General features: G+C 45.8%; 3 protein-coding genes across 11 annotated transcripts; 1 reads left to right on the top strand and 2 right to left on the bottom strand.

The window, feature by feature from the left end:
• The first annotated feature begins 23 nt into the window (after positions 1 to 23).
• Positions 24 to 9,952, top strand: LOC6550888 (protein lava lamp). 4 transcript variants are annotated; one of them, XM_015155463.2, is made up of 10 exons: positions 24 to 126; positions 445 to 699; positions 761 to 832; positions 905 to 985; positions 1,059 to 4,805; positions 4,870 to 4,983; positions 5,078 to 8,993; positions 9,062 to 9,182; positions 9,247 to 9,452; positions 9,530 to 9,952. In XM_015155463.2, the coding sequence occupies exons 2-10, from the start codon at positions 646 to 648 to the stop codon at positions 9,625 to 9,627; spliced, it is 8,409 nt and encodes a 2,802-aa protein (XP_015010949.2). In that variant the 5' UTR covers positions 24 to 126; positions 445 to 645; the 3' UTR covers positions 9,628 to 9,952. The 4 variants fall into 4 exon arrangements, with proteins under 4 accessions (XP_015010949.2, XP_026838016.1, XP_026838015.1 ...); XM_026982215.1 differs by having other exon boundaries at positions 9,059 to 9,182; XM_026982214.1 differs by having other exon boundaries at positions 749 to 832.
• Positions 9,953 to 10,384: 432 nt separating this feature from the next.
• LOC6550887 (vesicle-associated membrane protein-associated protein B/C) lies at positions 10,385 to 16,182 on the bottom strand. Of its 6 annotated transcripts, none has more exons than XM_026982220.1 (7): positions 16,047 to 16,182; positions 15,396 to 15,623; positions 13,395 to 13,547; positions 13,211 to 13,320; positions 12,898 to 13,128; positions 12,718 to 12,825; positions 10,385 to 12,622 (listed from the first exon to the last, which is right to left on the bottom strand). In XM_026982220.1, exons 2-7 carry the CDS (start codon positions 15,457 to 15,459, stop codon positions 12,467 to 12,469), a joined length of 822 nt encoding a protein of 273 aa, XP_026838021.1. In that variant the 5' UTR covers positions 15,460 to 15,623; positions 16,047 to 16,182; the 3' UTR covers positions 10,385 to 12,466. The 6 variants fall into 6 exon arrangements, with proteins under 6 accessions (XP_026838021.1, XP_026838019.1, XP_026838017.1 ...); XM_026982218.1 differs by having other exon boundaries at positions 15,940 to 16,176; XM_026982216.1 differs by having other exon boundaries at positions 15,816 to 16,175.
• Positions 16,183 to 16,560: 378 nt separating this feature from the next.
• LOC6550886 lies at positions 16,561 to 19,889 on the bottom strand. The gene is made up of 3 exons (XM_001976797.3): positions 19,615 to 19,889; positions 17,332 to 19,551; positions 16,561 to 17,271 (listed from the first exon to the last, which is right to left on the bottom strand). The coding sequence occupies exons 1-3, from the start codon at positions 19,730 to 19,732 to the stop codon at positions 16,799 to 16,801; spliced, it is 2,811 nt and encodes a 936-aa protein (XP_001976833.1). The 5' UTR covers positions 19,733 to 19,889; the 3' UTR covers positions 16,561 to 16,798.
• Between the last annotated feature and the right edge of the window lie 122 nt (positions 19,890 to 20,011).

Here is a 20,011-nt window from a genome sequence, read left to right as displayed (position 1 = left end):
CGATTGTCAGCGCAAGTGTTATCGAGCCATTTGTCATTCGATAACTTACCAGGGCTATATGACCCAATTCAGTTGTGGCGCAGCCCTGGTTTCGCATTGTTTTTACGCTGGCATTAATTAGAATTGGTAAATATAGGTTTGTCAGCCTGCATATAAGAAAGCTCTTACATTGCCATCTAGTGCTTAGTGGCTTGTAACTCAGAAGGCAGCTGAAAATCAACAAAAGAGTTTAACAAAAACAGCAAACAAAACACACGCAGCGATACACGCAGTCCCACTCACCCATACACACACACGCACACATATGAAGAGGTGCACACGTCAGTGCCACGAATTCCATGAAAAAGAACAACAAGAAAAGCACAATTAAAGTTAAAGACAGTTCGAGCCGATCGGTAGCGGATGATAAATGTTAGCTATATGGTAAACCCTCTCTCGTTCCAGTCAATGTCGATAGCTAGCGCTGCGCAACCACCGTGGATATATAATCGGTCCTTCAGATAGCCAGTCCGCATATATATTCCCGATTCCCCGATTTGTGTTTTTGTTTGTTTCTCCTGTTTTTTGTTTGTTTTTTTTTTTTTGTGTTGCTGCATTTGCTCCGGTAACTAGGATAGTTAGTAATATTTTCTAATTGAAACGACAATGGCGGAGGATTCGGCTGCTTTGGAGAGCTCCTACGACTTCTCCATCGTTCAGGTGGGTTTCCTTGGTGTTCCTTATACGTACTGACATCTATACTGATCAGGATCACTTGCAGCCCGATGATCACGAATATGGCGAGGCGGATATACGCTTGGCGGGCAGCTCCAACGATCTGTCCTTGTTACAGGTGGGTAAATCTGAACAAATACCAAACGGATCCCAACAGGATCCATTCTAATCTGTTTAATCTGCACCACAGAATGTATCCGCCGGCACAACGAGAGGCACCGAAGGCAAGGGCCGTTTGGACAGCCTTAAAGAGAATCTGTACAAGCAGCAGGTGAGTTAGTGATTGAGTTGTGAGTTAGGTGATTCATTCAGACCTCTATATAACTCGAAATGATTGTTTTCAGGAGCGCCTTACTGCCTTAAAAGAACGCGCCTTAAGGAAATCCCAGGATGGGCGACACAAGTCCAGCATGAGTGACTCCATGGAGTCGCTCAAGACACTGGGTCAGAAGCTCACCGTGTTGAAGACGCGCTCCAGCGACTCCTCCACTCCACTGGTCACACCGACTAAGGACAACGACCCCGGGGATGTCTCTCTACTCCAAACCAGTGGCAGCGAGAAGCTTCTGATGCTCACACAGCGCACGGAACAAAATCGTGCTTTGTTAGAACAGCGTAAAAGAGATCTGGCCAAGTCTCTTCTTTCTGTAAAGTCGAATATTGGCCATCAAACTACAGCCGAGCTGGGCTCTTCCATGACGGACCTACGACAGGCAGCGTCTACCTCCAACCCTCCCGTTTCCCGTCACCGTTCTGCCTTGGACTTGGAGGCGCAAGGTCAGGAGGCCGTAGACGAAAGCCGGGTGAAGCTGCTCAGGAATCGTATGAAGTTGACGGAGCTTAAGCAGAGCCGTCAGGATCAGGAGCTGCAGGAATTGCGCACAGAACTGGGCAAGCGCGCTAATCTCATCGAGCAATTGGAACTATCCGGTGCGGAATTACAGCGCACGCTCACCCAGCAAAACGAGGAGTTGGAGCAATTGCGTCTGGTTCTGGCTAAAGCTGAAGTGGAGAAGGAGAAGGTGGACGCGGTACCAGAAGGGGATAGCCTGAAGGAGCAGGAGAACTCCCGCCTCCAGAGAGAAGTTTTAGTCCTAAGAGAACGACTAACAGAGCTGGAAAACATCAATGACCTGTTAGAAACGACCCGCTGTGAACTTCAAGAAGAGCTGACCACGGCGCGCGAAAGGCAACGTGATCTGGATCTGGAACAAGAGCAGGAAAAGTTTTCCAGCAGTCCGCAATCGGAGGCAGCGTCCACCGATGCACAGGTGAGCGCGGAGCTAGCCAAACAGCTCCAGGAACTCACCAACCAGCTAACGGAGCTACAAGCAACTAATGAGGAGTTGCGTCACCAAGTTGCTGCCCAAAAGAAGCTCGAGGTGAGCGATGAGAGTGTTTCCCAGCGTCTCGAAGAACTGGAAGCGAACATAGCGGCGCAGCTTTTGGAGCTGGAGGAAAATAAGTCGGCAATGGCTGCCCAAAACGAAGAACTCGCAGAAAAGACGACGGAACTCAATGTACTCAATGTGAATCTGCGTCTGCTTGAGGAGAAACTGCTGCAAAGCAGTCGCAGTAAGCCCATATTTCTGGATGACCACTTGGAGGACAGTGCTGCCAGCAAGCAGATGCAGGAGGATCTGCAGCAACTGAAGCAAAAACTGGACGAAACTAACAAGGCCAACATAAAGCTGAAACTGAAATGCAAGCAGGCGGAAAAGCAGCTACAGAAACTCCAATCACAAGATGGCCAGCAACAGTTGGCTTCACTGGCGGCTGACAACGAGGAGCTGCAACAGAGGATCGCCGTCCTCGAGGACGAGAAGGGGCAATGGCAGTTGGCCAACATGCAGGAGGATGATCGCCAGCCAGAGCAATCGCCGGAGTCAAACCCCCTGCAGCTGGAAACAATTCGTTTGCTGGAAGAGCAGAAATTGGAATTGCAACAGGCCCTGGAGGCCTTACTCAGTTCATCCAGTTCGGCGGAATCCATCGAAATAGTGGAGCGCCATCACTTGGAGTGCCTAGGCCAACGACGTCCGGCAAGCGAGGGCGACGCGCAGGAGCAGAAGCAAGTGCATCCACCAGTGCCTAGTCACGTGAGCGAGCTCACTCAAACGGATCACACTGAGGAGGAGGATTCCTCTGGCGAAAGTCTTTCCCAGCTTAGAGAACGCCTTGAACTGTTCACTCAGGAGCGGGGCGAGGTATTGGACAAGCTGGAGCAACTGTCCGCTGAGAATTTGCAACTCCAGGCAAGATTGGAGGAAAGTTCAAGTTCACTGCAGCTGCTGCAACGTGAACGTGAGAAGGATCTTATCTCCTCCACGTCCACCTCTTCCAACCTTTCGCAGGAACTCAGCTCAATGCAACGTTCCTCCGAAGTGGTGGCCACGCTAGACGCTGGCGAAGGAGGCCCCGTGCTCTTTGAGAAATGCGAGAAATCCCTGAGCAAACTGAACTCTGAATTGGAGGCCTATCGCAAGGCAAACGATAGGCAGGCCAAGTTCAATGTGTCCAAGAAACTGGCCAAGGAGGCCAAGAACTGTCACACTCAGCTGAGTGAGCTGCTCCACAAGGTTAAGGAAGCGAGCACCGCGGTAGAAACTGTTACCGTTGTGGAGACGGTGGTGGCAGTGACCGCTCCCAATGGAAAAGCTCTTGCGGAATACGAGCAGCTAAACGCACAGAACGCAGAACTCAAGGCGGTGATCTCCCGCTTGCGCCAGGAATTAGATGAATTGAGGGAAACCTATCCTGAAACAGGCGCGCCATTGGCCATTGTTGGTTCCGATTCTCAAAGGGAAGATGAGATCCTCCAACTGCAATCCCTGCTGGAGGACGCACGCTCTTCGCAGGCCGAACAACGCCAGCAAATCGAGGAGCAGCTAGATCAAATCAGGGAGCTACGTCAAACCGAAGCAGAACAGTTGCAATTAGTGGCCAGGCAGAGTGCCGAGATCACACAGCTCCAGCTGCAATCAGAACAATTTGATCAGTTGCTCAACGCCAAGGAAATGACCCATGAGAAGCAACTGGAGCAGCAAACAAGGATTCGTCGAGAGCTTGAGGCACGTGCCGAATCCCTGGAAGGCGAACTGAGTATCTTGCAGACTCTAGTTGCCGAGCAGAAGCAGCAACTCATCGAGAGTGTCAGCGAAAGTGAGCACGCCCTTAACCTCAAGATGCTGGAACTGCAATCCGCCCAAGAGGAGCTGCGCGAATTGAGAGCCAAAGAGGATCCAGATCAGCTCAGAGAGGCTCTGCGAATTAGTAAAAGTCTAGCTGCCCAGCAGGTCAGTGAGTTGGCTTTCAGCCAGGAGACTGTCGATGCTTTGAACCAGCAAATCCAGGAGTATCAAGGATTAGAACAAGCCCATAAAGAGGAGCAGATCAAGACCCGCGAGCTGCGCGAGAAACTGAAGAAGTATGCGCTTAACCTCAAGAAACGCACACAGGACAATGCCGATCTCGAGCAGAAGATCCAGGAGCTTACTAGTCAACTCCAAGAACAGCAGGAGCTTGTAAAGCAGAAAGAGGAGGCGGAACGTGAACCCATCGTGGACACCCATCAAGTGGAGCAACTGCAGCAACAGGTCAGCAAGCTTAACGAAGATCTGAAGGCCAAGATCCATGTCAACCTGGAAAATCGCGATGCCCTGCGTCAGTTTAAGCAGCAAATCCAAGAGCAGCAGCAACTCATCCAAGAACGCGATGCAGAGCTCCAAGACGCAAATCTGGTGAGCAAGGAGTTGCGACGCGAGGGCCAAGAAGCCCAGCAGGAAGTCTTTCAAATGGGCCAGGAGAACTCCAGGCTCAGGGAAGAAATCTCCAAGCTCCAGGAAGACATCCATAATCTTGGACAGAGGGTAAACGAAGAGCCCACTGCTGTCGAGGATTTGCGCCGTCAATTAGAGGCAAAATCGAAGAAGTTTGAAAAGTCCAAGGAGTTAATAAAGCTTCGCAATGCCACGATTCAATCGCTGCAGCGAGAGCTACAGCAATTGCAGCAGGATCAAGACAGCGAGGTGGAACATGTGCGAACAACGCGGGCTGCCCAAGAGCAACTGCGTCTAGAAAAGGATGCGGAGGTAAGTAATATATTTTTTGCCATATTTACTTTGATGTCGACGATTATAATCACCCAAAAACAAGATTACTGCCCTCCGACAAGAGATTCTTCAGCTGGAAAGCCAAAAGAGCAGGACTGCCGGTGAAGGCGATGATTCCATTACCAAGACCTCACATCAACCATTGGAATCACAATCGGTAAGACAGCCAGACATGTTGAACTGCGCAGCTTTGGCTGTAATAATTGATACTTCATTGGACCTTCTTAATACAACAAATCAAATTATTTTAGCTACAACAAGCGGAATCCCTCCAAGTGGCAGAGAGGGAACAGCAGCACCTTCGTGGCCAGCTAACGGCGGCCCAGGAGCAACACTCTCTGTTGGCGCAGCAGTACGCCAGCGATAAGGCAAACTTTGAGATGACCATTGCCCGTCTGGAGACACTTCACGAAGGTATTCAGGCCAAGCTACAGGAGGATGCCTCGTACATTGAGTCGCTGGAGGCGCAGAATACGGAGCTCCAGGCCAGAAGCGCTGCCCTTGAGGAACAGGCCGCTAATAAGGCCAATCAACAAGCGGCAGCCCAAGATAAAGTGGAAATACTGGAGCAACAATTGCAGAAACAGCGCGAGCAGGAAGAGCAGCAACGGCAACAGGATCAGCAGCTACAGGAGCGTTTGTATGAGCTTGGACAACGGGAGCAAGCTCAAAATCGCCAACTCGAGTTGGTCACCAGCGAAGCGGAAGAGAGCAGGCAGCATCTGGCTCGCCTGCGGGCGGACTACGAGTCCCTGCAGGCCAAACATGCTCAACTAATAGCCACCGCCGAGGCAGAAAGGGAACAGATGAGCAGCCACAGCCAGGAGGAGCTGGCCGAGCTCCGACAGCAACTGGACGCCAAGGAGGCGGATCTGCACCGTCAGCGTCAGGTTTACGATGCCAAGCTGGCAGCCAAGGCCACGGAGCTCGATGAACTTGAATGCGATCTCAATGGCCATGTGGAACGAGCTGCTGCCGAGACACGAGAGCTGGTCCAGCAATTGGAGCGGTCGCAAGAGCAGATAAACCAGCGAACTGAGGAACTTCAGCGACTCAACGAAGAGTTCCAGGAGGTGGAACGCGAGAGATCCACTTTAGGTCGAGAAGTGACCTTGCTCCGTTTGCAGAATGACAGTGCCGAGCAAGATGTTTTGGAGCTCCAGGAGTTGCGCATGCAGGCCATGCAGGACAAAACCGAAATGGACAACCTGCGCACCCAGATAGATGCTCTCTGCGCCAATCACAGCCAAGAGCTGCAGGCACTACAGCAGCAAATCGCTGAGTTGGACACTCTGGGTCAGAATCAAACTGATGATCAGGTCTACATCGAAACGGAGAACAAGCGCTTGGCAGAGCAGCTAAGTGAACTGCAAGCTCAACTAGCCAGGCAGCAGCAGCAGCAGCAACAACTCCATCATCATCCTGCTGTTCAATCTCAACAGCATCCTCCACCGGCTTCTCTGTTCTTTGGTGGCGATGCTTTGGCCGCTCCTTCGCCCTTCGATGAGATTGCCCAACCGCTGAGGGTTTCTTCCCTAGCGACAAGCGCACCGCCACCCATATCTCCACCACCTACAATCGAGGATCTTCAGCGAAACGTGTCTGATCTGGAGAAGCATGCGCAAGATCTGGAAACGAAGCTGCTGGCACGAAATCAGAATTTGGCGGAACAGGAAGAGCGACGTTTGCAGTTGGAGCAGCGCCTTTCGGAATTGGAGCGCCTTCTAAGCGAACGGACTCAGCAGCTGGCCGACATTCAAAAGGACAATGAGGAACGCGATCGCTTGGCGGCACTGGAGAAGCTGATCCAACCGGCAGCACCGCCCACATTGGACATGTTCTTTGGCGGTCATGCGGAGGAAACAGTGCCCGATGCCGTGAGTCACCACTTGGATTTGGGTCTGCCGCAGACGGAACCAGTGGAGGAACCACTGATCCAGCCCAAAAAGGCATATTTGTGCCAGCCAAAGCCAGAAATTCAAGAGCCGACTGCTCAGTCCATTGATTGGGGTGTTGACGAAGATCCCTGGGCAAGTGCCGCCAACGAGGCTCCGCAAACCGATGTGGAACACCTGCACACGAGAATCGCCCAATTGGAGCTGCAATTATCCAATGCTGAGCAGCAAAAGACCGAACTTCAAACCAAAGCCGCCAAGCTGATGAAACGCCTCAAGGAATACAAAACGAAGGCAACAACGACCGCCACGCCCACTGTGACAGTGGATAATGATCTGGATTCGACCATTATTGAGGAGCTGAAGCATCAGCTCCAGTTGCAAGAGTCCCGACTGAGCAAGGCGGAAGAATTAACGCAACAGCACGCCCTAGAAAAGGAGAAGCTAGCGAAGCGCATCGATGTTCTGACATCAGGAAACGATCGTATGGCGGAAATGAAGGAGCGACAGGACATGGATGTGCAGATGTACCAGGCTCGCATTCGGGAGCTCCAAGAAAAGCTTAGCCAACTAGACCAGTGGGGTGAGCCTACCGCTACTGTCTCTTCATCCCTAAACGCCGATGAGGCGGCGAGGATTGAGAGCCTGCAGCAGGAAATCCAGCAACTGCGCCAAGAAGTAATCGAACTGGAAGATTTGCGCAGAGGCGATCAAGCCGAATTGGAAGCACTGCGACAGAGTAGCCAAGGTTACGATGAGGCAGGAAGACTTGCGAACCTCGAGGACGACAACCAAAAGTTTGAGCTCCAGCAAATTCGTCAACAAGTAAGCGAACTGGAAGCTCTGCGTACACGCGATCAAGCCGAATTGGAAGCACTGCGTCAGAGTATCCAGGGCCACGATGAGGCGGCAAGGATGGCGACCTTGCAACAGGACAATCAACAATTGGAGCTCCAGCAGCTGCGCCAACAACTAATCGAACTGGAAGCTCTGCGTACACGCGATCAAGCCGAATTGGAAGCACTGCGTCAGAGTAGCCAGGGCCACGATGAGGCGGCAAGGATGGCGACCTTGCAGCAGGACAATCAACAATTGGAGCTCCAGCAGCTGCGCCAACAACTAATCGAACTGGAAGCTCTACGCACACGCGATCAAGCGGATTTGGAGGCATTGCGTCAAAGTAGTCAGGGTCAACCACTCTCGGCAGACGTGGACTCCAGAAATGATGAGCAAATGGCTCAATTGCAGGAGAAAGAATCTGAGATTGTGCACTTAAAGCAACGCATCGAAGAGCTTATGCGCGAGGACCAAACAGAGAAACTTGTCTTCGAGATCCTAACTAAGAATCAAGAGCTGCAGATGCTACGCATGCAGGTCAAGCAATTGGAGGAGGACAAGGAAGATCAGCAGGTGTCTGCGTCTGCGTCTTCAACGGACGACGGAGATACCGTTGAAAAGCTGAAAAACCAGTGCCAGCAACTCCAGCAAGAAAAATCGGACATGGAGGAGGAACTGCGTGTGCTTAACAATCATGTTCTTAGCAGCCTAGAGCTGGAGGATAGGATGAAGCAAACGCTGCTCCAGCTGGATACCAAAAACATTGAAATCACCGAGCTGCGTCGTTCACTAGAAGTCCTGCAAAGCCAAAATCTTGGCCAGAGCTCTGCTACACAGCAAATACCCGATCTGTCAGCTATCAATCAGCAGTGGGAACAGTTGGTGGAGCAAAAGTGCGGCGAGGTGGCCAACATTTGGCAGGAACATCTTTCCCAAAGAGAAGCTGCCTTCAAGGCGCAACTGGAGGAGGTTACCCAGCAGCAGCAGAGGGAACTGCCACAAAGTCAGCAGTCCACGCAAGGTGAGGCCACCGGCGACATAATGCTAAAGATGCAAAAGGCACTGGAAACGCAGGAAATGGAGATTGTGACACTTAAGGAACAATTGGCCATTCGTTCAGCCGAGTACGCGCGTCTAGCCGCCCAATACGATCCGTTCCGTCTGCAGAATCGCGGGGGAGCCAGTGGAAATCCTGCCTCGACAGCAGTCTCAGCTGGTGGACCACCACCCTTAACTGCCAACGAACCACTGCCCGAGTATGTGCTTAAAGCGGATCTAGACTACGCCCTCATGATGCTCCACCAGCGGGACATGCGAGTCGAGGAAATGATTGTGGAATTGGTGCAGTTGCTCGAGGAACGTGATCACCTGCAACTGAAGTTGTCGGACACGCTGCGCCAGTTGGAAACTGAGCGGAGTCGCGTTAGCGATGAACGTGAGTCTGAGCATTTTTTTTATACTATACATATACATAACTTTTTGTACTTCTCTATTGTGAAGCAGCAAGTGCCACGGCATCCTCATCAGCTGCCTCGAGCAGCAGTCCCAGCAAAATCAGCAGTGCTGGCAGCAACAGCGAGCTTCTGGGAACGACGAGTGCAGCGGGCAGTGACCTCAAGCAGAAGTGGGTATACTGTGTCCCACAGTATAGAGGAGTGAAGACCTAATATTATCATATCTCTTTAAAGGCTAGCTGAGTTGCAGACGGTGAAGCATTCCAAGGACAAGGTCATCGTGGACGAGCGTGAGCAGCGCCTGCAGCAGATGCTCCAACTGCAGAAAGACATGGCCAAGCAGGGCTCGGGGTCGCAATCAGGACCTGGAACAGGAACAGTGGCAGCAGTCACGACATCAACGGCAGCACCAGCACCAACATCAATAGGCGTGGATCTCTGTGAGTGGATGCTACTGAAACGTCAACCAAGTGCCTCTTCCCTAACCAAATCCCCCGAATCGAATTCAAATTTACAGCTCAGTCCGGATTGCGTTCGCCATCGATGATGCTCATGGACTGGATACTGGGCAACAACAACAAGGAGGAGGATGCGGGCCACCAAACCTCCGGCTAACCCATTTCCACTTCCCGGCAAGAACGACCACGCACCCAGAAGCCTGGACTCCTACGGCTAGCTCTTTAATTACAAATCATTACTTAAACTTTAATTCTGGACTTCCTTGTGCGGACAATGGCGATTAGCGTTAGAGTTCTTTATACGATATTATGTACCTTGGCTAGCTGAAAAGCTCTCCCCTTATTCCCGATTTGTTCCAAACGCGTACGTTTTATGTTGTAGATATGTAAAAATTGTATAAAAACAAAACGAAATGAAATGAAACGAAGCTGAAGAAAAACCGGAAAACAGAAAACCTAACTAAAGAGAATTTAAGAACTAAGCCAAAAGTGTTTTTCTAAGGGATTCTCAACAAAAGGATAAATAACTGGTGATTAAAATGGATTTATAGCATAAACCAAGACATCGGATGTATAATAAGCAATCATTGGGTTTCCTTTTCGTTTTATTTAAATTTATTTCAAATGATATTTGATGTTTAATTAACAATGTTTCATTTTATTTTTCCTTTGAGAAAAAAACACTTAGTTTTTAAGATTCATGCTGTAAATATTATAATAATTGTTTTTCTCTTGTGTGGCTATGTGTATGTGTGTGTGTGCTGTGATCTCCTCCTGCATCTCGCGATCTCCGCCAGAACTGCGACATCTACATCTCGCTTTCTTTGTTTTTGCGCCTATTTTGCGAGGAGACTTGACTTTCGGGTGTGTGTAAGGTGTATGTTGGTTGATTTCAATTAAATAATGCAATTGAATGTTGTTAAATGTATCGAAACAATTTTTGAATGTTAAGTTCCGTTTCCACATTTTATTATTATTATTATGTTCATATATATTGTGTTTTGTTTTTGCTACAGCTGACATCAAGTACAATTTGCTTATGATTTGCTTGTCCTTATCATTTGTTTATTTCCATTTCTCTTTTTTTTATTTGTATTTAGTTTATTTTTCTGTATTTCTAGTTAAACATTTAAATACGAGTTTTTCCACATGCCTATGAAAATACAGCGATCATGCATGTCGGCGAATATATATTTATGTATAAATCTATATACCCTTTTCAATGCTTTGCAAACTATATAAAAAAAGTCCTAACCACGAACAATAGCAATGAAATATGTTGGGAAATAATAGTGTGAAACAAGATGCATCGCCATTTAGGTACCCGGCCTCTTAAAGTGTTAGACTCGCGAGCAATTAGATGGCGCTACGGAAGGAACCAAGTGAGTGGGTGTGCCGGATCTATATCTATGGATCCACGGGTGCAGTGTAAACCATGAACAGCATGCGTTTGTTTTGCTTCTAGTAAAGGGTTTTTTTTTTTTTTTTTTTTTCTTTTTTTGTGGTTTTAAATGATTGATTTTCTTTGCACTTATTAGATCGTATATATCGGCGTGTCGGATACAGTTAATGGATTTTCTCAATTTCGGTGCCATTAGGCTGGAAATCGTTCAATTCGATCTTGGCAAACAACACAAATTACACAAAGGTTTGCTTATAGAAATTCAGTATATTATATATATATGTATATATATATATATAGCGCTTATTGAGTGGTGTGTTTGTGTGGGTGTAGTAATGTAACTACTGAAATGACTAAAACGAAAAATAGTAAATGCAAATGCCAACCAAAAACAATAATGATTCTATATTAATAAGTATATATAGATCTCGTTTCGGGACTTAGAGAGGGACAAACGGACATTGAGAGAGAGAGAGAGAGTGATAGGACGAGGGGTGAGGTGAAGCAACTTTTCTTTTAGAGAGCGTCGGCCTTGCAGAGCATTTTGTTTTTCTTTTATTTCTTGAAGCTTTTCATTGATTGGTTTTCCATACAAAGGTTTCTTCTTAAGTTTTGTTTGCATTTTGCTAAAGGTTCTTTTCTTGACATTTGCTTTTCTGTTTTCGATTTAAATTTTACATTTAGGTCTATTGGTTGCAAAAAATTAAAACAAAAATAAAGCAAATAAAAAATATATTGATAAAACTGAAGTTTATTCTCGCACTTAAGTAATATTTTGGTTTTCTATTTAGTTTCGTCGAGAAGTTATGATTAATTACAATTTTGGTTATTCTTTGAAATACTTTACTTTTCCGGGTTGAAAATGCATCGAAAACGATTTAAAAAAAAAATTGTGAAGCATTTTAAAATAAAATTCTTACAAATTAGTAATAGCGAAAAAATGCAATCGAAAATCTGAGCAATTATACGTATGGGATCTTAACGAACTTTAAATATTTCTTGAGAGATTTTTCCCTTTGCGAAAATACGATTTTTACGTCTCTCCTATTTTTTCCCTTCTCTGCTGTTTAGCTCAGGGACCCAAGGTAATCATTCGTTATTATTCCTATTCTTAAGTATTGATTATTTTGTGAGGGAATTTATAAGGACCAAATATTCGTACTACTCAAAGTCAGGTTGCGAGCATTTCCAGTGAAATCTTCTAAATACAGCTTTAAAATGTTGCTTTAAATTTAAATCTTGTTAAAATTCCTTGACTTTGAGCAATATTTTGGAGCCAAACAACATCTCTCACATCATAATCATTACTCTGAGCGATATTTGCTTCGCTATCCAACAATGATTATTTTTGATTTTATTTATCATATCCGTATATATACGGTCCCCGGTTAAGTCAGCTTCACTGTCGTCTCTGTGCTTCTTTTGCCGATTATGGATCTTAATGCTCCTGCTGCTGCTGTTGTTCTTTCGTTGTGGTTGCTGTTGTTAGTTGCTGCTGCTTTTGCTGTTGCTGTATGATGGTTTTGCCGCTGTACTTGCTGTTACTGTTGCTGCACGTAGCATGTAGCATGTTGCTGGCGTTCGTTTATGGCATTCAGAGAAAGAATTTACCCAGCAGGAGGCTAATAATGGCCGCAGCAATGGCAATTGCAATGTAAAAGACCGGAATCTGCTTTTCAGCCAGGACTGGGGCATAGGGCTCATTCACCTGTTTGATGGCCTGCGAGCTCCGGTAACGAGTGATCTGATCCTGAAAAGCGGTTAAAAATGAAAATATGTTAAAAAAAAACGAAGTTATTTGTTATAAAAATACTACACTACACTTCCATCAAGGAGCTGGCTTACCTTCAAGTGAAGATTCTCTTTTCTTAGTTCGATGTTGGTTTCACGCAGAGCCTTGATCTCTCCGGTCAGAAAATCAATATTCTCCCATGTATCGGCCAAATTGGATGGCTAAAGTTGTTTAATATTTTCGCGTTATTTATGATTATGATCGTTTGAGGTTGCCAGTTCGGCTAAACGTACCTTATCCTCGCTCGACAGCAAGCCGAAGTTCTCCAGCTTTGGTTTGCTCTCGAGCGGCTCGGCGCTGGCTGAGCTAGTATTGGCCGCCGCGCTTCCGCCTTCGGCAATTCCGGTTGCGCCGCCAACGGTATTACGACCGCTGGTGTTCTCAGCATTTGCCTCAGCGCTGGGCATCTCGAAAACGCACTTCAGTTTGGCGTCCATCAGCTGCTCGGGCTCCAGTTCCTTCCACTGCAGGAATAGAAGAAGACGTTGATCAGAAATGTTATATTTACACTTAGTCATCACCAAGTCCTATCCTTTTCCTACTTACTAATTTATTTAAATCGGTTAGATCAGCATCCGTGGGTGCCAGGACGCTCTGCACCATGAACTTGTGCTTGTTCTTCTCCTGCTGATCGTAGATGAATGGCTGGAGGCAGACTATGTAATGCGCACGGTGACAACATACAATTAGTAACGATTTTATCAGGAGATTTCATTTGAGAAATACTTACTCTCCACCTGAGTCGATCGAAAGGGCATTATCTTGCCAATGTTTGGACGTACGCAATACCGCTTCGGGGCGGTTGTCTTGATCTTGAAGACCAGAGGCAGAGCCGAGTTGTTGCGCAGACTCATGATTGTGACAACGGGTCGGTTGAAGGGACCTGTAAAGGAATAATAACAAAAGCGAACCGTTGAAGTCAGGAGCTAGTTTAACAATACAACAAAATATATATTAACTTAAGGAATATAGCTTACATATTTCTCAAGTTATCGAAAAGCACTAAACTTTCAGTGTGAGCTAATGGTTTTTTTTTAGTTTCTGATTTCCCTATGATATACTGATCTGTATTATCTGCTTATAGCACTTTCAGGAATGCCTGCAGACATTATCGCCCTTCTTAATGAATGCACACGATTAGTCACACATTATTGGCGATAGCCCCACCCACCCAACCGAGCACCCAACACTCGCACTTTCCCTGTCCAACCTTCCCGATTTTCTCCACTCTCCCTGATTTTTGGGTCACGTCACGCTCATTGCGTCATTGGCCAAAGCAAGTTCAAATTAATTGAATTAAAAGCAAGACAAAATCGAAAATGGGCACTAAAGCCGAAGAGTAACATGAATATCGGGGTGTCGTACTTTGAGTACCCTTTATATTGAAGTTGGATTCACTACCAAAATGTGTAACCTTTTTTGGAATTATACTATTTTTATAAGCTATTTCAAATTATTTGTCATATTGAAAAGTAAGCAATTTTAAAAGCTAGTATTAATCAGAATGTTACTTTCGGACCAATTAGAAATCGAATATAAGGTCTTCCTTACTTTTCAAAATTGGTATATATCCAACATTTTAAACGGACATTGGTGGGAAAATCAAAACAAACCAGGAAAAAAAGCCAACAACAAACGAAATACTATAAGGAATTTTCGTTTTTTTTTTGTTTGTTTGTTAACATGGCGTGTGCGTGTTTCCCTTCGGTGTAAGTGTGTGTCAAGGAAATTTCATTAGACAAAGTCGCGTCATGCATGTGTTTTCCACCCCTCGCCACCCACACCCTTTGCCATCTAACGGGAAACGTGGGCGAGGGGGGTTGCAAAAGAATGGGGCTAAGGCTCACTCACACACATACAAATATTAAAATATTTGCGCACGATGGAAGCGAAAGCAAAATACTTGATTTGGTAACTCAACTTTAACAATACGATTTTTTGAAGTGGTTGAAATAATACAATAATGGTTTAGTATTTGTGCATTATTTATGAACACAATCAACATGATTGGCTACTCCAGTAAACATTGCATTCTGCAATTGAGACTTTGATAAACCAAAAGCATGCTTCGCAGAAAAATGAAATGTTTATAAACTGGAAAATGCAGCTTGGCAACAGGAGTTTAAAAAGAATGTGATGACTTTGCCACTTGTCGCACCCACTGTGCGAGCTCTTTCCCTGTCACACTGCATTGTTTTTGCCACTGCTGCTGCTGTTGCTTTTTGGCCAAAATTCAAGGAGCGAAAGACAAGAAAAAATTCAAATGGCCCATGACAAGTTTTTGCGTATAAAAATATAATGCTAGCCAAAAACGCAAATCTAGTGAGCAAGAGGGAGAGGGATGGCGAGTGCAAGTGAGAAAGAGAGCGACGCCAGCTGCCGGCATCAAAAAATAAAATACATTAAAGACCTGACAAAAAATAAAGAACGAAAAGAAGTAGAGCAGTGAAAAACACATAGACCCCAAAAAGCACAACAATAAAAGGTGTCCATGTTCAAGAAAAAAAAACAAAAACAACGGAAATTATTGATAAGCGAAGCGAGAGAGATTGGTATAGAAAGCATTGGGAGAGGAACATGAAATGTGTGCGTGAGAGAGAGAGAGAGAGAACAGGGGAACTTTGCAGTTTGCTCTTTGCAACAAATTGGAGGTGAATTGGCTTTTTTGGTCGATATGCAGCGACCTTCCCGCAAAAATGCTAAAATAACGAAATAACGTGCATAAACTTACCCACAAAACGCAACTCATGCTCTGGGTCAATGGTCAACGGAAGATCAAGGAGTGCTTTGCTCATTGTGGCGGCTTTTGTTGTTGTTTTTGCTGCTGCTACTTCTGGTGTTGTTCTAGTCGTTGTTGTTGTTGCTGAGAATTTCACTCTCTCCGCTTTGCGCCTCTCTTCGTTTTGATTTTATTTTTTGTGCGTCCTGTTTTTGCCCAGCTATTTGTTGTTCCTGGTAGCTGTCAAGAAAATGCACACCAAATTGTATTAGAATTTTCACGCACGCAGAGATACCAGACACAGGCACACAAGCACACACAAGTACAATAAAATAGGGATTTTAATTTTTTTGCCTACGTTTGCGTTTTTTTTACCAATATTTCAAAAAAACTGCTGCTGTTTTTCTGCCTGTTTCGTTTTACTTTACTCGCCTCTCTTTTTTTCTTTCGTTTTTCGCCCGTTTCGCTCTCAGGCGAAATATCGGTAGATTTATGCGACCACACACACACGCATGGACAAAAAAAGGAAGAGCGATAGTGTCTCACACGCACGCACGGTCTTTTACCAGAAAATGTCGAGAAAAAAAAACAACGATCAACGTGCGATTTCTTCACCGACTTTTAGTTGCTTTTCTGTCGTTTTCTTTGATTTCAGTGGTTTACCACGCTTCGGTTTGTTCGCAAACTTCAGTTGAAAACGCAAAATGCAAAAAAAGCCAGATATTCTTCCAGCTAGTGATGTAAAAAAACATCGATGCATCGGGTATCGATATTTTTCGATGATTTCCGTGACAGGAACGCTTAGGAACCTATCGATATATGCAAAATATCGGTGGTTAAAATACCTTATAAAAAATATTGTTTTCATAAGTATGTCTTGTCTTATCATTTTTTTTTATTTAAGTAATTTCAAAATGTCATTAATAACAATTTGAGCCAAATTTGTTATTTTACTTAAATTTGCAGTTCAGCAATCACATCCATAACTATGAACCTAATGCACCAAAATCTATACTTATTTATGCCCCCTGTCCAATACAAGTTTTAAAAATAATGCTATTCGCATGCGCCACTTGGGCCTGAAATCGATAGATATACATTATATTGAAGGCTTTGGCTCTATTCGGTCGAAAATATAACATGCAAAACTATTATAAATTTAAGCTAAAGAACTTCACCTGGTTACCAAAGCATTTATTCAATGGGCAACGAATTTTCGTTGTATTATTACATATGTTCTGTACATAAAGTCGTCCTTTTGAAGGACATACAAAGTTGTAAAATAATTTGATATCAAATTATTATGATGTTCAAGAATCAGGAATGTAAGATACATACATTCAATCCTTCCACAAAATTATTTTAAATGTTAAATAAGCGACGCGGTTTCGACTTAGCCTAAGAAGATGAATCTTTTAAGGCATCTCCTTATCAATCAAAGACTTGGTCCTCTGCTGTGTCTGGATATCGATGTCGAATCTCACAGCGAACGCACTAGCTTGCTCCGTAATCTCGTTGCGAATGCAGAATGGAGCTTTGGCCACAACTGCCATCAAATGATCCCAATGCTGGCGCTTCGTGCACGTCTTATCGATTCTGGTGTGGTTCCGGAAGGCTATCAAATATTGTCGAAAAAGGTATTTAAAGGCCCTGAAAGCGGACTCCCTGTTCACCTTCACCACCGCATCGCTTAGTTCGCCCACAACAGCGCAATCGGTGTGGTTATTCAGGACCTTGGTGAAGAGTTTGGTAGCCTCCGATGCAGTTGACTGAGTCAGCAATCTGAGAACACACCGGGTGTTATTGGAGCTATCTTCAGTCAGGTGGACGATCCAAAAGTCCTTGTGCGTCAACTTGCTGACTAGATTCAAAACTCTTTTGCGGAATTCTGTGAAAGAGCAATAATTAGTAGGCACCGACTTGGATTTATATCTATTAAACCGCTTACCCCCGTTTAGGAACATCAGATGGGACAGACCGTGACCCCAATACTGAACCGCCATTTCTAAAGTATTGACGCGGACCTCTTCAAAGGTGGCCAAGTCCCAGCGTAAAGCATCAATGGTCTTAATAACCTGTGAGATTAGCGACCAGTGATTCAAACGCCACTCTGGCAAACAGGCATGCATATTTGTGTAGTGCCTCGCCATCTTGACATCGTCTGCATCGTCTCCAGCCTCCGATTTCGGTTGCTCCTTTTCGAGTGTTGTTAACTGTCGGGCGCCTTGGAAGATTAGGTGCTTCTCGCTCACAGTAATCATCAAGAGCAGTCGAAAGATTATCTGCAGGCTAGGGAAGTCCCTGAACTTTCTAAACTTAGCCAAGCCGTTTGCACATGCCTCTAGGAACTGATTCTGCGTCTGCTTAAGCTGCTCTTTTCCGTAGGGACAGCGTCCGTCTTTCAAGCTAATGCGCATGTGTCGCGATGATATGTACAAGCCGTTGAGGATCTGTCGCTGGCCATATAAGTAGAGTAGAAACCGCAAGGCATTCGGCTTTTGCAGCAGTATCTCGTCCATCAAGAAATCATCGGCACAAGCGGAAATATGAAAGGCAGTAAGCTTGGGGCAAAACTGAGCAGCCAAGCGCCAGAATAGACGCGTGAAGCGAGTATGCGTCACGGCCAGGCGGGAGAAATCAATCCAAGTCTTATTTGCGTTCTCATAACACAGTACAAGAAATTCGTCCATCGGGAAGCTCTTGTTAATATCCAAACGATTAAAGAAGCGTATGCGACGCTCCCGGTGATCGGGTGCCTCAAAGTTAAAACCTTTGGTAACGTTTTGCTCATCGCGCAATAGCAGTACTTCGATCTTATCGTTAACATTTAATTGCATAAATAAGGGACGCAGTACCATATTTAGCAGACCTTCGTCTTCCTCCTCTTCGTTGGACAAGATCTCATCCTGCTCGTTATCCTCGTCGTCCTCATGATTTACTTCCGTAACGGATATGCCCTCGTCCTCGGCCACCATTTTTGACAGCACCACCTGACCCAAGTAATTGATTATTATCTGGGCATGCTTCTTGGTGAGCAAATGTAAATGATTTGCCATAGTTTCCAGGCACTCATCGTTGCCAAAGGCTATAAAGCGGCTAAAAAGATTGTCCAGACCGGCGAGCGCCTGCTCATTGGTGACCTGATCGCCTAGATCGCCATCGAGAAAGGCCAACAATTCTCCGATCGTTAGCTCAGCAATGCGTTGCTCTAAAGTTTTTGCTGCCTCCGCAAAGCCTTGCATCTGCTTGCAGACCGAATGCTGCTTGAGCTCCTCATCCGATTGGACAAGTTTTAGCAATTCTGCCGTCTGGCTGCAAATTAGCTCCTGGTAACTATAAAGCAAACGAGGTGATGGCATCTCAAGCCAGTGCATAAACGTGTCGACGCTAATGAGATGAAAAATACGCTGCAGAGAGTCCAGTAGTATTAGGGCGAAGAGTCGCAAATCAGTTACGTGATCATTTGAGTAGCTGGCACTGATATCTACGCTCATTTGGCTGTAGATGGCGAAGCACTTCGGCTTCTCGCGCTTCTGTGGATCATTAAGAGTATCCAAAAGGACTTCCAGCAGCTGTTCCATAACCTTGGCCAGGTAAATCCTACGAGTGGATGCACGCGGCAGAGTCTTGAGACGCCTGTCAGAGTCCAAGAGATGACGCTGCAGCATGCTCGCCATCTGACGCAGCAGTCGCTTATTTTCTTCGGGCAAATTGTGATTGACAATTGCGCGACCGGCTGCCTTCAAGGCGGCAAATAATAGTGGCAGCGTATCCTGCCAATTAACATGAATGTGCGACAGAACCTCATTGAATGTCTCAAAATATTGGAAGGTCAGCCAGCGAGGTCCACAAGCAAGGAACTCCTCCAGTGGCTGCTGGAGACCGCAATTAAGGGCTATCGCAATGGTCATTAACTGTGGAATAGCTGGCAGCTGGTAGCACAGATGGATGACATGGGCGCTCCACTGGGAGTCGCCCAAGAACTGCTCGTTGGCCCTATTTAGCACCAGGTATACCAGTAGTCCACGCAAGTGATTCATTGCAGCTGGACCATTTGGTCGGGCAACCAGATCTTGGTGCTTGCCATGGGGCACCTGTAGGATTAGCTCGTGCTCCAAAAGTAGACCCACCACGTGGTCGCAGATGCTTTTAATGTGCTCCTCGTTTCCTAAGAACAAATAAAGTTCATATTTTGGCACTAACTTGCACTGGCACTTGGCACTCCACTTACCACTCCAGTAAATTATGTGATTTAGGATCTTGGTGCTCTGGGCGTACTCATGAAGGAACTTCCTCAGCTGGACAAACAACTGACAATTGTCCAGCGGGTGTTCCTTCTCAGTTATCATGGTGCAGGCCCGGAATTTCGTAGTTTTGTCAAAATTTTTCCGAAAACAAATTCAATTAATGTGCGTCTTTTCTTCGAGTGACTATCAACAATCGATAGATAGGCGGTGCGCACCGATAAGCTTCAGTGCAAGGAGTTTTTGAAAATGAAGAAGTCTCGACTAAAAATAAAATGTTAGTAAGCCGACTTGTTCGCTGCATGCTATGATTTGAAGCGTAAACTTTATTTGTAAATATTTTCATATGATATATTTTTATTCTCAGTTAAAAAACAAATGGAA

The sequence above is a fragment of the Drosophila erecta genome, unplaced genomic scaffold (genome assembly GCF_003286155.1).
Source record: "Drosophila erecta strain 14021-0224.00,06,07 unplaced genomic scaffold, DereRS2 tig00000126-arrow-pilon, whole genome shotgun sequence".
Classification (NCBI taxonomy): Eukaryota; Metazoa; Arthropoda; class Insecta; order Diptera; family Drosophilidae; genus Drosophila; species Drosophila erecta.
The sequence above is the reverse complement of the archived record's forward strand: the minus strand, read 5'-3'. Positions and strand labels throughout refer to the sequence as shown.

What these genes read in the sequence shown, in the direction of transcription:
- LOC6550888 (XM_026982213.1), top strand. Translation starts at nt 646, where the DNA reads ATGGCGGAGGATTCGGCTGCTTTGGAGAGCTCCTACGACTTCTCCATC. An exon ending in GAGTCGCGTTAGCGATGAAC is followed by an intron (nt 8,994 to 9,058) that starts GTGAGTCTGAGC and finishes TCTATTGTGAAG; the next exon opens with CAGCAAGTGCCACGGCATCC. An exon ending in GGCAGTGACCTCAAGCAGAA is followed by an intron (nt 9,183 to 9,246) that starts GTGGGTATACTG and finishes ATCTCTTTAAAG; the next exon opens with GCTAGCTGAGTTGCAGACGG.
- LOC6550887 (XM_026982220.1), bottom strand. Translation starts at nt 15,459, where the DNA reads ATGAGCAAAGCACTCCTTGATCTTCCGTTGACCATTGACCCAGAGCAT. An exon ending in TAACCGATTTAAATAAATTA is followed by an intron (nt 13,129 to 13,210) that starts GTAAGTAGGAAA and finishes CTATTCCTGCAG; the next exon opens with TGGAAGGAACTGGAGCCCGA. An exon ending in TGCTGTCGAGCGAGGATAAG is followed by an intron (nt 12,826 to 12,897) that starts GTACGTTTAGCC and finishes AAACAACTTTAG; the next exon opens with CCATCCAATTTGGCCGATAC.
- LOC6550886 (XM_001976797.3), bottom strand. Translation starts at nt 19,732, where the DNA reads ATGATAACTGAGAAGGAACACCCGCTGGACAATTGTCAGTTGTTTGTC. An exon ending in TCACATAATTTACTGGAGTG is followed by an intron (nt 19,552 to 19,614) that starts GTAAGTGGAGTG and finishes ATTTGTTCTTAG; the next exon opens with GAAACGAGGAGCACATTAAA. An exon ending in TCTGATGTTCCTAAACGGGG is followed by an intron (nt 17,272 to 17,331) that starts GTAAGCGGTTTA and finishes GCTCTTTCACAG; the next exon opens with AATTCCGCAAAAGAGTTTTG.